The sequence below is a fragment of the Narcine bancroftii genome, chromosome 1, assembly GCF_036971445.1.
Source record: "Narcine bancroftii isolate sNarBan1 chromosome 1, sNarBan1.hap1, whole genome shotgun sequence".
NCBI classification, from domain to species: domain Eukaryota; kingdom Metazoa; phylum Chordata; class Chondrichthyes; order Torpediniformes; family Narcinidae; genus Narcine; species Narcine bancroftii.
Genome location: NC_091469.1, coordinates 102,995,152 through 103,015,027, shown reverse-complemented (window position 1 = coordinate 103,015,027; position 19,876 = coordinate 102,995,152). Strand labels below are relative to the sequence as shown.

Here is a 19,876-nt window from a genome sequence, read left to right as displayed (position 1 = left end):
TTTCTTTGTGTTTTTGTTTGTAAAAATTAACTTTATTTCATATGTACATCATTGCACAAATATATTGGAGTCACCAAACAATTACTATACACAAACCACAAGAAAACTATCTAGTTATATTAAAATATTGCCATCCCTGTCAAGGATGACATACACATCCCACAGTGCCCAGCACTCCCAAAACCCCTCCATGGCTCCCATGGACAGCGTGTGTTCTTTTTCCAAAGACACCCAGGCGCGAACGTACCCCAGAAGATGTCCAGCACTTCATTGCTGGGTGAGCCCTGACCCACTCGCTTCCATGAGCCATGGATGGACAGTTTGGCCAGGCCCAAGAGCAAGGCCATCAGGACGTCCCCCTTCCTTCCTGCCCTCTTCCTCACTGGGTGGCCAAAGATAAAGAGTGTTGGGCTAAAATGCAACCAGAATGCGAGGAGTAGCCCATTCAGAAATGCAAAGAGGGGCTGCAACCTCACACACCCAATGTACATGTGGAAGAGGGTCTCCTCCTGCCCACAAAAGTAGCACACAGCTGGGAGATCCTCCCTACACAGGCTCCAAGGTGCTGTCACTGAGGTCCTGTATCACCCTCACAGCCAACCAGCTATGACTGGAGGCTGGACCTCTTACCCTGCTCTCTGACCCAACATTGCCTAATCCCAGGGGTTGTGGACTGGGGGCAGTGGTTCTCCTGGGATCAGGCAGCCTCCTGTCTGAATGCATTAGAAAGACAGCAGGAGACATCAGTCCCGAATCACACTCGTCCACTTGTCTTTCCCACGATTTGACAGCGCTCAGACTTCATCCCATATTTATTGCCTCTGATATGCAAAGGACAGGTTTGTGGTTGGGAAAGACTCTAGATAAATGAATGACTTCCTTTCTTCCCAGGTCACTACATGTTTGTGGACATTCAGGCGATCAGTGCAGGAAACACTGCATGGTTACTCAGTGAACACCTGCCACCGACCAAGGGCTCATGCCTCACCTTTCACTATTACACCAAACTCAACAAGCAGCTTGGTAAGTTCCTGCCACAGAGCCTCAGTGAAGGTCATTGTGTGGATGTGTACCCCAGTGAAGGTCAGTGTGTGTGGATCTGTATTCCAGTGAGGGTCAGTGTGAGTGGATATACCTGAGTGAGGATCTGTGTGTGTGAACTGTACCCAAGTGAGGGTCAGTGTGAGTGGATATACCTGAGTGAGGGCCAGTGTGTGGGATCTGTACCCCAGTGAGGGTCTGTGTGTGTGGGTTCTGTACCCCAGTGAGGGTCAATGTGTGTGGATCTGTACCCCAGTGAAGGTCAGTGTGTGTGGGATCAGTACCCCAGTGAGGGTCGTGTGTGTGGGATCTGTACCCCAGAGAGGGTCAGTGTGTGTGAATCTATACCCCAATGATGGCCAGTTTGAGTAGATCTACCCCAGTGAAGATAAGTGGGTGGATCTGTACCCCAGTGAGGGTCTGTGTGTGTGGGATCTGTATACCATTGAGGCTCAGTGTCTGTGGATCTGTACCCCAGTGAGGGCCAGTTTGAGTAGATCTACCCCAGTGAGGATAAGTGCGTGGGATCTGTACCCCAGTGAGGGTCAGTGTGTGTGGGATCTGTACCCCAGTGAAGGTCAGTGCGTGTGGATCTGTATCCCAGTGAAGGTCAGTGCGTGTGGATCTGTACCCCAGTGTGTGGTCCAATTTGGTTCTGGATTGCATATTATTGTTATCCATCTCAGAGTCCAGATACACCATTTCATCGTATCTGTTCTGCTGACAACTGAAAAAAAACCTCTTTTCCATTTGTCAAACATATTTTTCCTTTCACAAATCCATGTTGACTCTGTCCAATTCTTTGATTATTTTCTCAGTACTCTGTCAGCACTTCTTTAACAATAGATTCCAGCATTTCCCACTCCACATGCCAGGCCGACTGGAGTACAATTTATAGTTTCCCTTTCTTCTGAAATGGTCAGCTAACATTTCCTACTTTCCATTCTGTGGGACCATTGTAGAATTAATGGGCTTTTGGAAGATAACAAGCACCTCCACTATCTCCTGAGCCACTGTCTCGAAAACCTTAGGGTGTAAATCCTGGTGATTTATTGCTATTGCCTCTTAGTATTAATTTCTCTAATACTCAGTTTTACTTATGCTCATATCCTCATCCACTCTAGAACTGCCATCCCTGTCCCCACTGGTGGTCCATTCATAAGTAAAGCTCTGTGGGTGAAAAAATATGAAAACTTCTGCTCTAAACCATTCCTTTCATGTACCTGTCCTTGCAACTTACCCACCTCTGCTCCTTCCTCTTGAATGTCCTTCCATATACCCATCACCTTGTGTGGCAATACTTCCCCTCAAGTCCCTTTAAATCCTTCCCCTCTCACAAACCTATGCCTTACAGTTTTAAATTCTCCTCCCCTGGGAAAAGGAATGTGACCATTCACCTTGTAAATGCATGTCATAATTTTATAATCCCCCATAAGGTCCCCCGTAGTCTCCAATGTTCTAAGGAGAACTGTCCCAGTCTCTCCCTATAACTTATGCCCTAAGTTTTTTTTAAATTTAAATTTATTTGTCACTTGGTGGGGTGAGAAGGATTCTTCTGCAGGAAGGTTGTCTCAAGCATTCATACAGCCATGTAACGAGCACAATTTACAAAGTAAAGAATGACATGAAAAGAAAGATCAATTAGTCCCAACCAAGGGCAGCCTGATGGCAATGTTATGGTAACATTCTTGTGTGTAATATTGCTTCCAAAAGTTGGGTATCCTGGATTATTTATCAGTGATCTTTGTAACTAGATACCTATGAGGACCATTGGATTGTACCCATTAATTTATATTTGTTATGCCTCCATGCGCAAGTTCACGTTTTCATTTTCATTTCAATTAGTTGCCTGCCCTGCCTCTGCAGATTGACTCTCCTGTTAGCATGCTGTTTTCCATCCTGGGTCTTTGTGTTCATAACCTATTACTTTGATCTTTAACCATCCTGCCCCTATTATCAATACATTCACTTTCAATTCAAATAACCCTACGTACCACAGTCCTCTGGTCACTTTGTTCATCTACACAGATTGGAAGGTACAAGGGGGTGTGGCTCCTTCAGTCCACCTCTGGATGTCCATCCTTGCCAGACTTGCATCCACAACTCCTGTCCTTAACTATGAATTTTGCAGTACAGAAGGGCACTACCCCTCCATCTGTTTTGTGATCACTCACTACCGCCCCTCTAACTGTTGCCATGGTATCACGGTGTCTGAATCTCAGACTCTAGCTCAGCAACTCAGCTCCAAAATCCCTTGAGTCACAGACACTTACTACATGGTGAGTTACAAGGGAGATTACGACAGCTGCAACACATCACCTGCCCTGTCAAGCATATATCAACTCAATCCTTTAAATATAAAGCTACAGCATTGCGCTTTACCTTATTGAACACCCTTTACTCATCAAAGTTCATCCTCCAAGACACAGATGGCTATGGGAGGGCAGTGCTAAAAAAACATCATGCCTTCACACAACCCATGGACTTCAGGACCCAGTATTTATTGACCTTCAGAAAGGGCTCAGGTCCGAAACATCAGTCATATATCTTTACCTCCTATGGACTCTATGAGACTGGCTGAGTTTCTCCAGGACTTCTGTATTTTTAGTAGTACGACAATCAGCATCTGCAGACTTGTGTTTCACCCCATATTTCACCTGTGTCTTGGAGGGTGAACTTTGGTGAGTAAAAGGTGTTTGTTGAGGTAAAGCACAATGCTGTAGTTTTATATTTAAAGATATGTTTGGACTCCCATTCTCTTTGTCTGTCTGTCTCTTTCCCATTCTCTCTCCCCCATCTCTTCCTCTTTCCCATTCTCTGTCTGTCTGTCTCTCTCCCATTCTCCCTCTCTGTCTTTATATAGTTATATATGCCTGACAGGGCAGATGATGTGTTGCTGCTGTAGTCATCTCCCTTGTGATTCACCATGTACTAAATGTCTGGGAACTAGCTGTAGCTGTTCACCTAACTATCTGCCACACAACTTGTTCATCACTTTATCATGGGCATGGGCTGATTAGAGACAGTCAACATGGTTTTGTAACTTGGAGGTCACATCTCACAAAAGTAACTGAGTTTTTTGAAGATGTTACCAAGAAAGTCAATGAGGGCAGAGCTGTAGGTGCTGTACATATTGATTTCAGTAAGGCTTTCGATAAGGTTCTGCACTGTAGGCTGCTCTGGAAGGTTAGATTGCATGGGATCCAGGGTGAGGAAGGATAGAAAATGGCTTCATGGTGGAAGGCAGAGGGTGAAGGTGGTATGTTTTATGGATTGGAGACTGATGATTAGTGATGCGCCACAGAGTTTGGTGCTGTTTGTCATCTTTATCTTTATTTAGATGAAAACATACACGATATGATTAGCAAGTTTGTGCATGACACTGAAATGTCTGGTATTGTAGATAGTGAAGGCAGTTCGGTTGGGGAGGTTGGCAGAGGAATGGTTGATGGAATTTAATGCAGAGAAATGTGAGGTGGTGCATATTGGGGGTGGTGGTTGGGTCCTAACATGTGTAGGACGAACACAGTGAATGGTGGGAATCAGGGTAGTGTTGTGGAGCAGAAGGATCTAGGAGTACAGGTACATAATCCCCTGAAAGTGGTGACACAGAAAAAAAAAAAAAAAAAAAAAAAAAAAAAGTGGTGACACAGGTAGATAGGGTGATCGAAAAGGTTTTCAGCACAATGGCCTTCATCAGTCAGAGTACTGAGTGCAGAGATTGGGAGGACATGTTGCAGTCGTATAAGATGTTGGCGAGTCCCCATTTGGAGATTGATGTTCGGGTTTGGTCATCGTACCTCAGCAAGGATCTTGTCAAGCTGGAGAGGTGAAGAGAAGATTTATGAGGATGTTGCCAGGACTCAGGGACCTGAGCTACTAGGAGAGATTGAGCAAGATAGGGCTTTATTCCATGAAGTGCAGGAGGATAAGGGGTGATGTCTTAGAGGTGTACAAAGTCATGAGAGGAATAGACTGGTGAATTCAGGGAGTCTTTTACCAAGAGTAGGGAATTGATAACCAGATGTTTAAGGTGAGTGGGGGAGAGATTTAACAGGAACCTAAGGGTAATATTTTTAAACAGGTGGAGAAGGTAGTTTGACGGGGAATTGGGTCGAGGGGATTGAGGTCAGCAGATGATTGGGGGGATGATGAGATGGGGGTGGTGATGGGAAGAGGATGGGATGGGGTGATTTGGTGACAGGTGGTAGGTGCATGGAACGAGCTGCCACAGGAGGCAGTTGAGGCAGGTACCATTGCAATGTTAGAGAAAACATTTGGACGCATACATAGATAAGGTGGGTTTAGAGGCATACGGGCCAAACACAGGCAGGTGGGACTAGTGTGGGTGGGACATTTTGGGCAGATTGGGTCAAAGCATCTCTTTCAATGCTCTGTGACACTATGAATCTGAGAGAAAGAAAACAAGGTTATGAAAATTTAGCAGCGAAACTAAATTACAAAGGAGAATATTGGAAATGAAGTGCATGGTACAGACACAGAGAAATCCTTACTTGCTCCAGCCAAACGGGTGTGTAATATACACCTATGAGAGTAGCATTAATTAAATTAGCACAATATACAAAGACAGAGAAAAAATTGGTAAATAAAAGTAGGTAAATAAATAAATACTCACCCTTGCAGTTAGTGCAAGAAGAAGTGATGTTTTGCTAGTGTAGACAAGTGTTTTGGTTAGGGTTAGGGTAGGATGGGGAGATTCAAGTACCTGATAACTGTTCTTGAACCTGGAGGTGCTCCATTCGTTGGCCTGAGGCCCCAGTTCCTCACCAGAGCTATTGATAATGCTTGTGTGAATTGTTTGCAGACCACGGGTCATTGAAAGTTTTCCGATACATTTCAAATAAGGATTTCAGCCTGTGGGAGTCAAATGATCTTTCTACCAAGGAGTGGCGACTTGTCAACATTACCGTGGAGAGTACTGTGGTGTTCCAGGTAAGGAGAGGCATTGCTGCAGATGGACTTGTTTCTTTCAAGGCCTAACTGAATGAAAGTAAGTGAATTATAGAGCAAACTGAGCTGCCATCTACCATTTTCACATACATCCCAGCTAATAATCCACCAGCTTCCCCAACCCCATCACCAAATCACCCCATCCCATCCACTTCCATCCACCACCCTTATTTCACTATTCCTTCAATCATCAGCCAACCTCAGTCCTCTCGTCCCAACTCCCGTCAAACTACCTTCTCCACCTGTTGGCCTGTTATTTGTGTATCCATTCACTCAGTACTGCCCCTGGCCAACGCAGTGCAATATCTTCAGTGTTGCCACCCCTGCCCCACACTCCCTCACCCTTCTTCAAAACCCCATCACACCCTGTCCCCCACACCCCTCCCCCAAACTCCTCACACCCCTCCCACTCACACCCTCACTGACCCCTTCCCCACCCTCCATCACTCTCCCCATCCCACACCACCTCAGCACTGTCCCTACATCCCTGAGGAATGACCCAGACACCCCCTCAGCACGGGATGGCCATCCACCTCTCCACTGCAGTGATGGTGATGAACTTGTTTATGCTGAGGAGGTACTGACTGGGACTTCCAGAGGGGGTGAGTGGGGTCAGCCAGCTATGAGCTACAGACAAGACAGTACACCCCATGTTATCGAGGCTGCCAGGCTCAACACTGACAGGATGTGTCCCACCTTAGGTTGGTTTTAAAGTGATAAAGTCGGACGAAGGAGAGACTGGGTACATTGCCATTGACGACATCAAGTATCGCCGTGGTGTGAACTGTCAGGGAGTTAGAACGGATAAAGAAGTTTCCGGTAAGATGGTGTAAGAGTGAATCTTCTCTAGTGGCTGCAGAGTTTGAGGGAACCAGTCAGTGCATAGAGTGAAGTCTGATCTGATTCATTGCTGCTAAACCTTGTAGCTCTCCCATCACACACAGTTAGCACATGGAAGAGACTCAGAGAGAAACTCTCTCTACACCAACCCAGTACACACTCCCAGGGTTAGACACAGATTGAAGCCCCCTCTGCACTGTCCCAGTACACACTCCTACGGTTAGACACAGAGTGAAGCTCCCACTACACCATCCCATAATACATTCCCAGGGTCAGATACAAAGTGAACCTCTCTCCGCTACATCCCATCACACACTCCCATGGTCAGAAAGAGTGAACCTTCCTCTATACTGTTCCATCACATGCTCCCAGGGTCAGATACAGAGAGAAGCTCCTTTTGCACTGTCCCATCACACCTTCCAGGGTTACACACAGGGTAAAGCTCCCTCTACACCATCCCATCACACATTTCCAAGGTTAGACATAGAGTGAAGCTACCCCATGCCTCCCATCACAAACTCCCAGTGTTAGACACAGGGTGAAGTTCCCTCTATACTGTCGCATCACACACTCCCTGGGTTTGACACAGAATGAAGCTCTGTTCACACTGTCTTGTCCCAAACTATCAGGGCAGGGAAAGAGATTTGTTCTCCCTGGAGGAATCCACTGAGAATTACTAGGAAAACCTACTGAGGGTGACCCCAGAGGGTCACTCTAGCAGAGATGACTGCTCCGGGGAGGTCAACAGAGATGGCCTTCTTGTCATGCATGGCATTCATTGTCCTGCTGCCTTGGAGAAGTTATGTCCGCCACCTGTAGAATTGGGGTCCTGTTCCCCATTCAACACAGATTATTGGATCCTTACCTAGGTCATATCTACCCCATTGGGATTCATGCTTGCCCACATGATCCACCCTGATCAGTCCTACGCAGTCCCATGCAGGTCCATCCAGGACAACATCCATCTGGTCCATCTTTCCCAGAGGGCTGGACCTCTCCCATTACCAGGAGAATATGGTTGACAGGGTGGATTATGAATTCTGATAGGTTCTTTCAATAACCACAAAGTCGAGAGCAGGGGGATGATAGGCTTTAATAAACACAAGACTTTGGCTGGCCTGGATCCAGGTACAGGAATGCCAGAAGGGGGGAGGGAGGTTGACCTTTATGGCCAGGTCATAAGGAGAGGAGACATAGGAGATGAGTCATTAGTGGGCGGGCCAGCCTCATACATACAACAGCACACAGGTACAAGGAGAAAACATATCACTACGAATACCATTCTGGGACTGTGTGTGTTTGGACTCATGATGAATTTCGTGGCCTTGTATGTTGTTGCAGAGGGCCTGGTTTGTCCTGATGGTGTCCCTTCACTTTGGAAGAGGTGTACATCAGGGTTGCCCCACATCCAGCCAGAAGTGCTCCACGTATTTTGAATCAGTCCCCTGTCTCCGGATGAGAGGGCTGGCTCTGCGCAGTTAGACATTGAGGTTGTCCTCCGAGCTTACGCCGATGTACTCTGAACGGTAACAGACACCACTTAATTCCAAGGTTGAAGCTTCCGACAGAGCTCTCACAATGATTGTCAGGTCTCTTGAATTGGGGGTGACCCTAACCAGGCTGATCTTCCCGCTCCTCGCCCATTTTCAGCTAAAATTGATCATCAGACCCAGGCCCCATCCTCAGGAGCCAGTCCCACATAACCAGACTCTTGGATACACCCTCTGTGCCCCTGTGCCATATGGAGATGTTATCTGTTTGGACGGCTCCTTCAAATCCTCCACATCCTCACCCTCATTTATCGCCCAACTGGTCTGTTCTGCCAACTGGCAGCAGGGAGGTCTCTTCCCCTTCTCATTGGAGACCTGTAATGGTGAAGGCTGCATGGAACAGTGCCTGGAACATGAGGATTCATGAACTTCCAGGCTATCTCAAAGGCTGCAGCCCTTCTTTGAATACTTGGTTCTGATGTGTAAGAGAGTGAGAGGGTGCACAAGTATCCACTAGCTTACTGCAGGCCTTCTGGCACTGGTGGGCACCACAGGGGCTGCAGTGCATCCTGGACAGCGAGGATCACATTCTGATCTGAAGTTGCTGTGAGCTTTGTAAATGAAGGAATGATGTTATGGTTTTAAAAAAATCTAAGGACTCAGTGGTCAGGCCACAGTGTAGGGTCCTCCTGTCTCTGACACAAATTAGTTAAAATTTAAGATCCTCTAAACTATTTACTGTAATTTTGTAGATGGATGATGAAAGGTTATATTTTTATATTAAGTAATAGAATAATATTAATTAGAAAAGCCAAATTGATGTAGATCTTCTGAGAAAAGGTATTTTGAAATTTTAGAAAATGATTTAAACACAGAGTGAAGCTCCCTCCACACCATCCATCACATACTCTAGGATAGGGGCAGCACACAAACAAGTAAAGCTTCCTTTTTGCTCTTCCCCTCATGGTTCCAGGGCTAGGACACTTGGAGGTTGTTCCGAACAACAAATTCTTTCAAAAGGTTTGCTTCCTGAAAAAAAATTAGAATTATGATAGGCAACTTCAGGCTGAACATAAAGATAATTTCAGATTTGCTGTATCACTTAGGAACTTGGAGAAACATTAAATTAACTTTAATTGAATTTAGCATGTGTTCTCGCATAATGATGCTGACACATTGTGTTAGTTCGATAGACCTAAAAATGTTTTGCCACTGATTTGTATTTGTACTCAGCATCTGATGCCTCTCATGTCAGTGTCCAATGATAGTTGATCAGCATTGATGGATTCCAGTTGCCCTGATACCGCTTTTCCATGTTGCAAAGTCCTGGTGAAATCTTTCATCATGTTCATCACTGAATGCACCAAGATCAGCAGGGAAGAAGTCCAAGTGCGAATGCAGAAAATGGTTTTGTATGCTTGAAGCATGTTGTAAAGCAGCTGGATGTAGTTTGGTACTCTGTAGTTGCCAAGAAAATTCTCAACAACATCTTTAAAAGCCTTCCAAACATGCCCAGGCCTAAGATAACCTTTGTATAGCACCTGCACTGAGTGCATGCCCAGGCTTGCTTGGATTGACCAAAACAGCTTGGTTTGTGGGCAATATACTAGTAGACTTAAAATAGTACAGGAAGTCATAGGGAGGCTTGGTTTTTGAGGAATATTGGAAATTTGGTTAGGAGAAAAAGGGAGGTGTACAAGAGGTATAAAGAGCAGGGAGCTGAGAGTTTGAAGGAGGACTACAAGGAGTGTAGAAGGAATCTTAAGAAAGAAATTAGAAAGGCCAAAAAAAGGCATGAAGAGGCTTTGGCAGACAGAGTAAAAATAAATCCAAAGGGTTTCTATAGGTACATTAAAAGTAAAAGATTAGTGAGGGATAAAATTGGACCACTTGTAGATAGCGAGGGTTGGCTGAGTGAGAAATCAGAGGAAATGGGGGAAATTTTGAATGATTTCTTTGCCTCGGTATTCACTAGGGAAAAAATATTGAACCAGTTGAAGTAAAGAAAAATAGTGCGGAGGTCATGAAGCATATAAGGATAACCGAGGAGGTAGTGATGGCTGTGTTGAAAAAGATAAAGGTGGATAAATCTCCTGGACCGGACAAAATATTCCCAAGGACACTCAGGGAGGCTTGTGGACAGATAGTGGGGCCATTAACAGAGATATTTAGGATGTCACTGGTCGCGGGGGTAGTCCCAAAGGATTGGAGGGTGGCGCATGTGGTTCTGCTGTTTAAGAAAGGGTCCAAATTTAAACCTGGGAATTATAGGCCCGTGAGTCTGACATCTGTGGTGGGTAAGTTGATGGAAAGTGTTCTGACGGATGGTATTTACAAATATTTGGGGGTACAGGGATTGATAGGGAGTAATCAGCATGGTTTTGTCAGGGGTAGATCATGCTTGACAAACCTGATTGAGTTTTTCGAGGGGGTTACAAAAAAGGTTGATGAAGGGAAAGCTGTGGATATTGTCTATTTAGACTTTAGTAAAGCTTTTGACAAAGTTCCCCACAGGAGGTTAGGAAAATAGTTGGAGGCATTAGGTATAAATAAGGAGTTAGTGAAATGGATTCAGAAATGGTTGGATGGGAGGTGTCAGAGAGTAGTGGTAGAAAATTGTTTGTCCAATTGGAGGCCGGTGAGTAGTGGAGTTCCTCAGGGATCGGTCCTGGGTCCACTATTGTTTGTTATATATATTAACGATCTGGAAGTAGGGCTGGAGAATTGGATAAGCAAGTTTGCGGATGATACAAAGATTGGTAGTATTGTGGACAGTGAGGAAGATTACCGTAGATTAAAATGTGATTTAGGAAGGCTGGAAGTGTGGGCTGAGAAATGGCTGATGGAATTTAATACAGATAAGTATGAGGTGTTACATTTTGGAAAGGCAAATCTAAATAGGTCATATGCATTAAATGGTAGGCTATTGAGATGTGCAGAGCAACAAAGGGATTTAGGAGTGATGGTAAATAGTACCCTCAAGGCTGATACTCAGGTAGATGGTGTGGTGAAGAAGGCATTTGGAATGTTGGCCTTCATAAATCGGAGTATTGAATTCAAGAGTAGGGAGGTTATGATGAAATTGTACAAGGCATTGGTGAGACCAAATTTGGAATACTGTGTACAGTTTTGGTCACCAAATTATAGGAAAGATATAAACAAAATAGAGAGAGTACAGAGAAGGTTCACAAGAATGTTGACAGGATTTCAAGGTTTGAGTTACATGGAAAGGTTGTGCAGACTAGGGCTTTTTTCTCTGGAGCGTAGAAGATTGAGGGGGGACTTGATAGAGGTGTTTAAGATTTTAAAAGGGACAGACAGAGTAAATGTGGATAGGCTTTTTCAATTAAGAGTGGGGGAGATTCAAACTAGAGGGCATGGTTTAAGATTGAAGGGGGAAAATTATAAGGGGAACATGAGGGGAAATTTCTTTACGCAAAGGGTGGTAGGGATGTGGAATGAGCTTCCGGCAGACGTAGTTGAGGCGGGATCATTGGTTACATTGAAGGATAGACTGGATAGTTACATGAAGAGGAGAGGACTGGAGGGGTATGGACCGGGTGCTGGTCAGTGGGACTCGGAGGGTGGGGATTTGCTATGGCATGGACTAGTAGGGCCGAACTGGCCTGTTCCGTGCTGTAAGTGGTTATATGGTTATATGGAAATCATAAAAATAGGTTATATCTAAAATAAAAGAGTATGTCATAGGAAATTTTTAAGTGATTTTCGTGATCAGTAGCGCAAAATTGATAAAATGCATCCAAAGTGTTCAGGAAGCAAAATCTTCATTGTCCAGTATTATCACGGAGGAAAGCTCTCTCCACAGTATCCCATCATATAATTCCATAGTGTGGATTAGTCACAGAATTCCAAGGCTGGGACAGTGTAGGTTAGTTACGGAGTAAAGGTCTCTCTACTATGTTTCATCATAGAATTCCAGGCTGGGACAGTGTAGGTTAGTTATGGAGTAAAGCTCTCTCTACTATGTTCCATCATATCATTTCAGGGCTTGGACGGTATGGGTTGGACACAGAATGAAACTCCCTCTGCACTGTCCTATCACATACTCCCAGGGCACAGGGTTGAAATCGAGTAAAGATCACTCTGCATTGTCTCCCAAGGCAGGGCCAGCGCAGGTTAAATAGAGCAAATTGTTGCAGAGTTTTACAGTTCTGAAATAGGCCCTTTGTCCAACATCTATGCTGATGAGGAGAATGTGCTGACTGTGGTGTGTATGTGACTGCAGGTGTCACCAACACTCCTGGGATTGTTGCTGCTGTGATCCTTGTGTTGGCCCTGGTGGTTTGTCTTGCTCTGGGTACAAATTACTGGTTAAAAAACAGGAGCATCTGCTTCCATGGAAGATTGGATGGACCCCGGTCACTGTTCGGCTTTGACAACATCAGCTATCGAAATCGTAACAAGGTACCTTTGATGGTGGGACTGGGGATGGTGGAGAAGGGAGGCAATTACATGATACATCCCACGGAGGGGAGGTGTCCCATTCTCCGTATGTAATAATCAACGAAGGTATTCGGAGATTTAATAGAAACAGCTTGGAAAATATAAACAAAGAGAAACTGTTTGCCCAGGGAAGTAATATAAGTTAATTAGCAAACTGAAGAGGTGAATGAAACAAGATTACGTAGGAAGTTGGAATGGATACCTGAAAAGATAAACGAAGCTTAAAGAAATCAGAAAATAGGAGCAGGAGTAGGTCACTCTATATGGCCCCTGCCATTCAATAGGATCACAGCAGATATGTCTCAGGCCTCATCTGTGCAGGTTCACCATTACACTCAGTTCCTCAGTCTTTCAAAAAATTACACATTTGTACACATTTGTTTACATCTTTTGCCCCTTCCTGTCATGCTTTGACCTTTATTTCCCCCTTTCTATCTACTTTGTCATGATTTATTTAACTTCTCGTCATAATAACCTCCATGTCACACTGCATTGAAACAGGCCCTTCAGCCCAAATTGCCCATGCCAGCCAAAATATCCCACCCACACTAGTCCCACCTGCCTGCATTTGGCCCATATTCTCTAAACCCATCCTATCCATGTATTCAACCATTTGTTTCTTAAGCCTGAGCTTCCGGCTGAAGTGGTAGATGCAGGTTTGATTTTAATATTTAAGGAAAAGTTGGAAAGGTATATGGATGAGAGAGGTGTGGAGGGTTATGGGCTGGTGTGGGTCAATGGGACTAGGTGGGAGAAGGTGTATGGCATGGACTAGAAGGGCCAAACTGCCCTGTTTCTGTGCTGTAATTGTTATATGCTTATATATTGCAATAGTACTTGCCTCAACCACTTCCTCCAGCAGTCTGTTCCATACACTCACCATTCTCTGTGTAAAAAGAAGACCCCACAGGTTCTTACTAAATCTCTCCCTCCTCACTTTAAACCTATGTCCTCTGATTTCAGGGCTGGGACGGTATAGGTTGGACACAGAATGAAACTCCCTCTGCACTGTCCAATCACATACTCCCAGGGCACAGGGTTGAAATCGAGTAAAGATCACTGCATTGTCTCCTTACATAATCCTATGTCGCTTGCACTTTTTCCAGTATGGTGAGCTGTATTCAGTGATGAAAATGTGGCTTCCTCTGCATTGGAGAAACTAACCACAGCTTGGGAACATGGAACTCCTGTGTTCAGTTTGAAGGAGCGACCCTGGGCTTCTGATTTCCTGTTACTTTAATTTTCATTCTTCTCCAAGCTCTCTGTCTTTGCCCTTCTCCACGGACCCAATAACATTTTAGGAGGACCCTTCATCTGCATCTCATCTTCCTCCCACCCAAAATTAATGAGTCTTCCTCTTAGGCACCTCCCACTCCAAATCACCTCCAGTCAAGATCACCAACAGTCCTTCCAGGTGAGACAAGCACCTTGTTCAACCTAATCTACTGCATTCTCTGCACTCAATGTGGCCTCCTCTACTTCAGTGAGAGCAAATTCTCATATCGGTATAGATCATAAGACATAGGAGCAGAGCTATTCAGTCCATTGATTCTGCTTCACCATTTAATCATGAGCTGATACTCAGCCCCACTGCCCAACCTTCTCCCCATAACCTTTGATGCCCTGGATAATCAAGAACTTACATATCTCTGCCTTAAATGACTTGGCCTCCACAACTGCCTGTGACAATTCCAGAGATTCACCACCTTCTGGCTAAATAAATTTCTCTGCATTTCTGTTCTAACTGGATGCTCTTCAACCCTGAAGTTGTGCCCTATTGTGCTAGACTTGCCCACCATGGGAAACAAACTTTCAACATCTACGGACAATGCAAAAATAAGGGAAGTTGTGGATAATGAAGAGGGTTTTCATGGACTACAGAAGGATTTGGACTGTTTGGAAAAGTGGGCTGAAAGGTGGCAGATGGCTTTTAATGTAGGTAAATGTGAGGTGCTTCATTTTGGGAAGAATAACCAAAACAAGACATAAGCAGTGAAGGGGAGGGCATTGAGGAATGCTGAGGAACAGAGGGATCTTGGAATAATGGTTCAGCGATCCTTAAAGGTAGATTCCCATGTAGATAGGGAGGTGAAGAAGGATTTTCCTATACTGGCCTTTATAAATCATAGCATAGAATATAGGAGCTGGGAGGTGATGCTGAGACTGTTTAAGTCATTGGTGAGGCCAAGTTTGGAGTATTGTATGCATTTCTGGTCTCCAAATTATAGGAAGGATATAAATAAGGTAGAGAGGGTTCAAAGAAGGTTTACAAAAATGTTGCCTGTATTGCAGTATCTTGAATATGGAAAAAGATTGAGTAGACTGTGACTTTATTCGTTGGAGCGTAGAAGGTTAAGAGGGGATTTGATACAGATAGAGTAGATGTGAATAGGCTCTTTCCCCTGAGGTAGGGAGATTGGTACAAAGGGTCATGTTAAGGGTTAGGGGGCAAAACTTTAGGAGTAATATAAGAGGATGCTTCTTCACTCAGAGAATGGTGGCTGAGTGGAATGATTTTCCAGAAGAAGTAGTTGCGGCAGGGTCAATTCTGTCATTTAAGAGGAGGTTAGATGAGTACATGGATGATAGGGGGTTGGAGAGTTATGGGCAAGGGAGTGGCTAGGTGGAACTAATGGAGTTTCACGTAAATCGGTGCGGACTAGAAGGGCCGATATGGCCTGTTTCCGTACTCTAAATTGTTATATGGTTACTCTGTCCATGCCTTTCAACATATGAAATATTTCAATGAAATTTCTCATTCTTAAGTTCTAACCAGAACAGTCCAATAGCCATCATATGTTCCTGATATGATGACCCTTTTATTCATAGAATCATCCTAGTGAACCTCCTCCAACGTCAGCACATCTTTTCTTAAATGTGGAGCCCAAAACTGTTCACAATACTTTCAAATTACGTCTTCCCAGTGCCTTATAAAGCCTCAACATCACATCCCTGCTTTTATATTCCATCCCTCCTGAAATGAATGACAGCTTTGCATTTGCCTTCTTCACTACTGACTCAACATGCAAGTTTACTTTCAGGCTGAAGGACTCCCAGACCCCTTTGCATCTGGGTATTTACAATTTTTTTCCCATTTAGAAAATAGTCTGCCTGTTTTTTCTATCCAAGTGCATGACCGAACACTCTCCGACATTGTATTTCATTTGCCACTTCTCTGCCTTTTCTCCTAATCTGCCTAAGTCCTTCTGTAGCCTCTCTATCACCTCAACTCTACCTGCCCCTCCACCTGCATCTGCTAATCCAGAACCTATCAATCTCTGCCTTAAATACACCCAATGACTTGGCCTCCATAAGTATCATCTTCTTCATTGAGCACCACCCTCTGTCCTTGGGCACATCGGGTCTCCTGATTGCCAGCTGCTTTAATTCTCTTCATTGATCCCAGGTAGACATGTCTGTCATTAACTTATCCATTTCCAGAGTGAGGCCAAATGTAAACTTGAGGAGCAACATTCCTCCTGTGTAGTCTAGAGTTCAATGACATGAACTCGAAGTTCATAGGTTTTTAGGTTCCCAACCCAATCTGGTTTCACTTTACCTGTTCCTGATCTCATTTTCTTTCAACTCCCTCACCTACCCCCTAACACTCCATGATCTTCTCATCTACCTGTCTCTCACCTCTCACACCCTTGGCGTCCAGCATCCCTTCATCTCTCAGTCCCTTCTTAGCCATTGTCTCCTTGTTCACTCAAGGTTCCAGCAACTTCAGTTCTTGACTTCCTCTCTAGTTAATGTTATTACATGTTTCCAATATTTAGTTTCTCATGCTTCATGCTGTGCTCTGAGCTGTGAACAGACATTGAAAAAATGAAAGGTTTCTCTCTGAAAATCTTGTGTTAGGTTGTCTTTACTCCATCTTTTGGGAATGTGTCATTCTGCATGAGGACAATGGTCTGAATGGCTTCTTTCCGTGGGAGCACAGTGTCTGTCTGTGTCTAAGTGTCTGGTGGTCATTTCTTGGCTATGTTTCCCTATGCACCAATGGAAATGCAGCCAGTCAGATTATTAGACTGAACCCCTGTTCTCTTCCATACACAGGATATGGTGACTGTGGACACACCAGATCCACAGTGAGACTGAGGAGGAGCAGCATGCCTCTGACCCAACATTTCATGTACGATTAAAATCTCTTTAATAAAGAGCTTGTGAGTCTGGGAGTCCTTTCTTCTGAATGATTTGCTGATTTTGCTCACTTTAGATCATTCACAGGTCAGTTTGCAACCATTGGGAAGTAGGCCTTAGACTGAGAGATTGGGCCATATGCAGGATCAAACGCAGGTTGACATGCAAAGCTGAACACAGGCCAATGTACAGGGGAAAATGCAGGTTAATGCAAAGGGCAAAATAAGACTATACATGGGGCGTCACACAGGGCTGCAAAGTGCCATGTTCAAGGCCACACAGGGCTGGATGTAGGGCTACAAATCTAGTAAGGTGAGCTCCAAACACAAGGAGCATTTGTTCTCTGCAATAGGATTTGAACTGGTTTTGCCAATTCAGGTTCCCACAACTTTTCTGTGCCTCTCTCCACTCTTGTCCTAGTTCTTTCTCTCTGAATTATTCACAGGTCAGGGTGGAAGAATGGAACCCTGTATCTCAGGTAAAGGAAAGGCCTCCACACCAGTGGCTCTCAACCTTTTTTTTCCAAGTCAAGTTTATTGTCATCTGATTATACAAGTTTTTCTTTTTTTTTCTTTGGCTTGGCTTCGTGGACGAAGATTTATGGAGGGGTAATGTCCACGTCAGCTGCAGGCTCGTTTGTGGCTGACAAGTCCGATGCGGGACAGGCAGACACAGTTGTAGCAGTTGCAAGAGAAAATTGGTTGGTTGGGGTTGGGTGTTGGGTTTTTCCTCCTTTGTCTTTTGTCAGTGAGGTGGGCTCTGAGGTCTTCTTCAAAGGAGGTTGCTGCCCGCCGAACTGTGAGGCGCCAAGATGCATGGTTTGAGGCGATATCAGCCCACTGGCGGTGGTCAATGTGGCAGGCACCAAGAGATTTCTTTAGGCAGTCCTTGTACCTCTTCTTTGGTGCACCTCTGTCTCGGTGGCCAGTGGAGAGCTTGCCATATAACACGATCTTGGGAAGGCGATGGTCCTCCATTCTGGAGACATGACCTACCCAGCGCAGTTGGATCTTCAGCAGTGTGGATTCGATGCTGTCGGCCTCTGCTATCTCGAGTACTTCGATGTTGGTGAAGAAGTCACTCCAATGAATGTTGAGGATGGAGCGGAGTCAACGCTGGTGGAAGCGTTCTAGGAGCCGTAGGTGATGCCGGTAGAGGACCCATGATTTGGAGCCGAACAGAGTGTGGGTATGACAACGGCTCTGTATACGCTGATCTTTGTGAGGTTTTTCAGTTGGTTGTTTTTCCAGACTCTTTTGTGTAGTCTTCCAAAGGCGCTATTTGCCTTGGCGAGTCTGTTGTCTATCTCATTGTCGATCCTTGCATCCGATGAAATGGTGCAGCCGAGATAGGTAAATTGGTTGACTGTTTTGAGTTCAGTGTGCCCGATGGAAATGTAGGGGGGCTGGTAGTCATGCTGGGGAGCTGGCTGATGGAGGACCTCAGTTTTCTTCAGGCTGACATCCAGGCCAAACATTTTGGCAGTGTCCGCAAAACAGGATGTCAAGCGCTGAAGAGCTGGCTCTGAATGGGCAACTAAAGCGGCATCGTCTGCAAAGAGTAGTTCATGGACAAGTTGCTCTTGTGTCTTGGTGTGAGCTTGCAGGCGCCTCAGATTGAAGAGACTGCCATCCGTGCAGTACCGGATGTAAACAGAGTCTTCATTGTTGAGGTCTTTCATGGCTTGTTTCAGCATCATGCTGAAGAAGATTGAAAAAAGGGTTGGTGCGAGAACGCATCCTTGCTTCACGCCATTGTTAATGGAGAAGGGTTCAGAGAGCTCATTGCTGTATCTGACCTGACCTTGTTGGTTTTCGTGCAGTTGGATAACCATGTTGAGGAACTTTGGGGGGCATCCGAGGCGCTCTAGTATTTGCCAAAGCCCTTTCCTACTCACGGTGTTGAAGGCTTTGGTGAGGTCAACAAAGGTGATGTAGAGTTCTTTGTTTTGTTCTCTGCACTTTTCTTGGAGCTGTCTGAGGGCAAAGACCATGTCAGTAGTTCCTCTGTTTGCGCGAAAGCCGCACTGATGAAACTGCATTCTCTGGTCCTTGGTGCAAAAACACGCAGACGAACAACTGAACATAACGCAAACAGACAAATAATACATATGTAAAACAAGTATTATATCTATAAAAATAAATATTGTTTTGTAGAAATGATTCTTGGAGGTTTAGTGTGAGCAGCTCCTGTGGGTGTTCAGCATTCTCACTGCCCATGGAAATACCACAGAGCACATATGGCATAGGGATTACTTAAGGTGGTATGTGAGTGGAAAAAAAAGGTGTTCCACTGCTCTACACTGATCCATCACACATTCCCAGGTTAGGGTTATACATAGGACGGGTTATACACAGAGTAAATCTCTATCCATACAACCTGGAACACATTCTCAAAATGGCCATTGTCAGGTCCATACAGCAGCTGTTGAAGGTTCTAGCCTTGCTCCCCCCTTGAGGATATGTCAGGATATCCTGGAGGTACAATGCATGCTGTCTACTGGTTCGCTAGAAGCCTTTAGAGACTGACGGGTGCTGCAGGGGCTGGAGTGTATCCTGACAGACAGAATCATATTTTAATTTTTTAAAAAGTGAACATTGTGAAGAGTTAAATAAAGTTAAAACAAAATAAGTTAGACACAGAGCAAGGTGTGCTCTCCCCTATCCATCAAGCATCCAGGGCACCAATGTATTGAAGAACTTGGAGGTGTAAGAGTCAGTCTTGAGTCAGAGAGAAAGAAAATAATTAATTCTCTATCTGCCTTTGCTGGTGGGGAGAAGGAACTTAATCAGACTTGAGGAACCTCTATGGGGGATACTGAGAGGCTGTTCCTCCCCTGCGTCCAGCACCAGGAACAGTTGGGCATGGGGGTAGTCAGAGGATGGCAGGTCAACTGAACCCTCTGAGTGGGAGAAAAGCATAGAGGG

General features: G+C 44.9%; 1 protein-coding gene across 1 annotated transcript in view; it reads left to right on the top strand.

Annotated features, from left to right (window-relative positions):
- Positions 1–16,968, top strand: part of LOC138744810 (apical endosomal glycoprotein-like) — an 88,863-nt gene extending 71,895 nt beyond the window's left edge. The window contains exons 12-16 of the mRNA XM_069901911.1: positions 892–1,023; positions 5,867–5,994; positions 6,714–6,831; positions 12,589–12,767; positions 16,866–16,968. Of these exons, the coding sequence (XP_069758012.1) occupies positions 892–1,023; positions 5,867–5,994; positions 6,714–6,831; positions 12,589–12,767; positions 16,866–16,901 (593 nt within the window). The 3' untranslated portion in view covers positions 16,902–16,968. The remainder of the gene's footprint in view (positions 1–891; positions 1,024–5,866; positions 5,995–6,713; positions 6,832–12,588; positions 12,768–16,865) is intronic.
- The last annotated feature ends 2,908 nt before the right edge of the window (positions 16,969–19,876 follow it).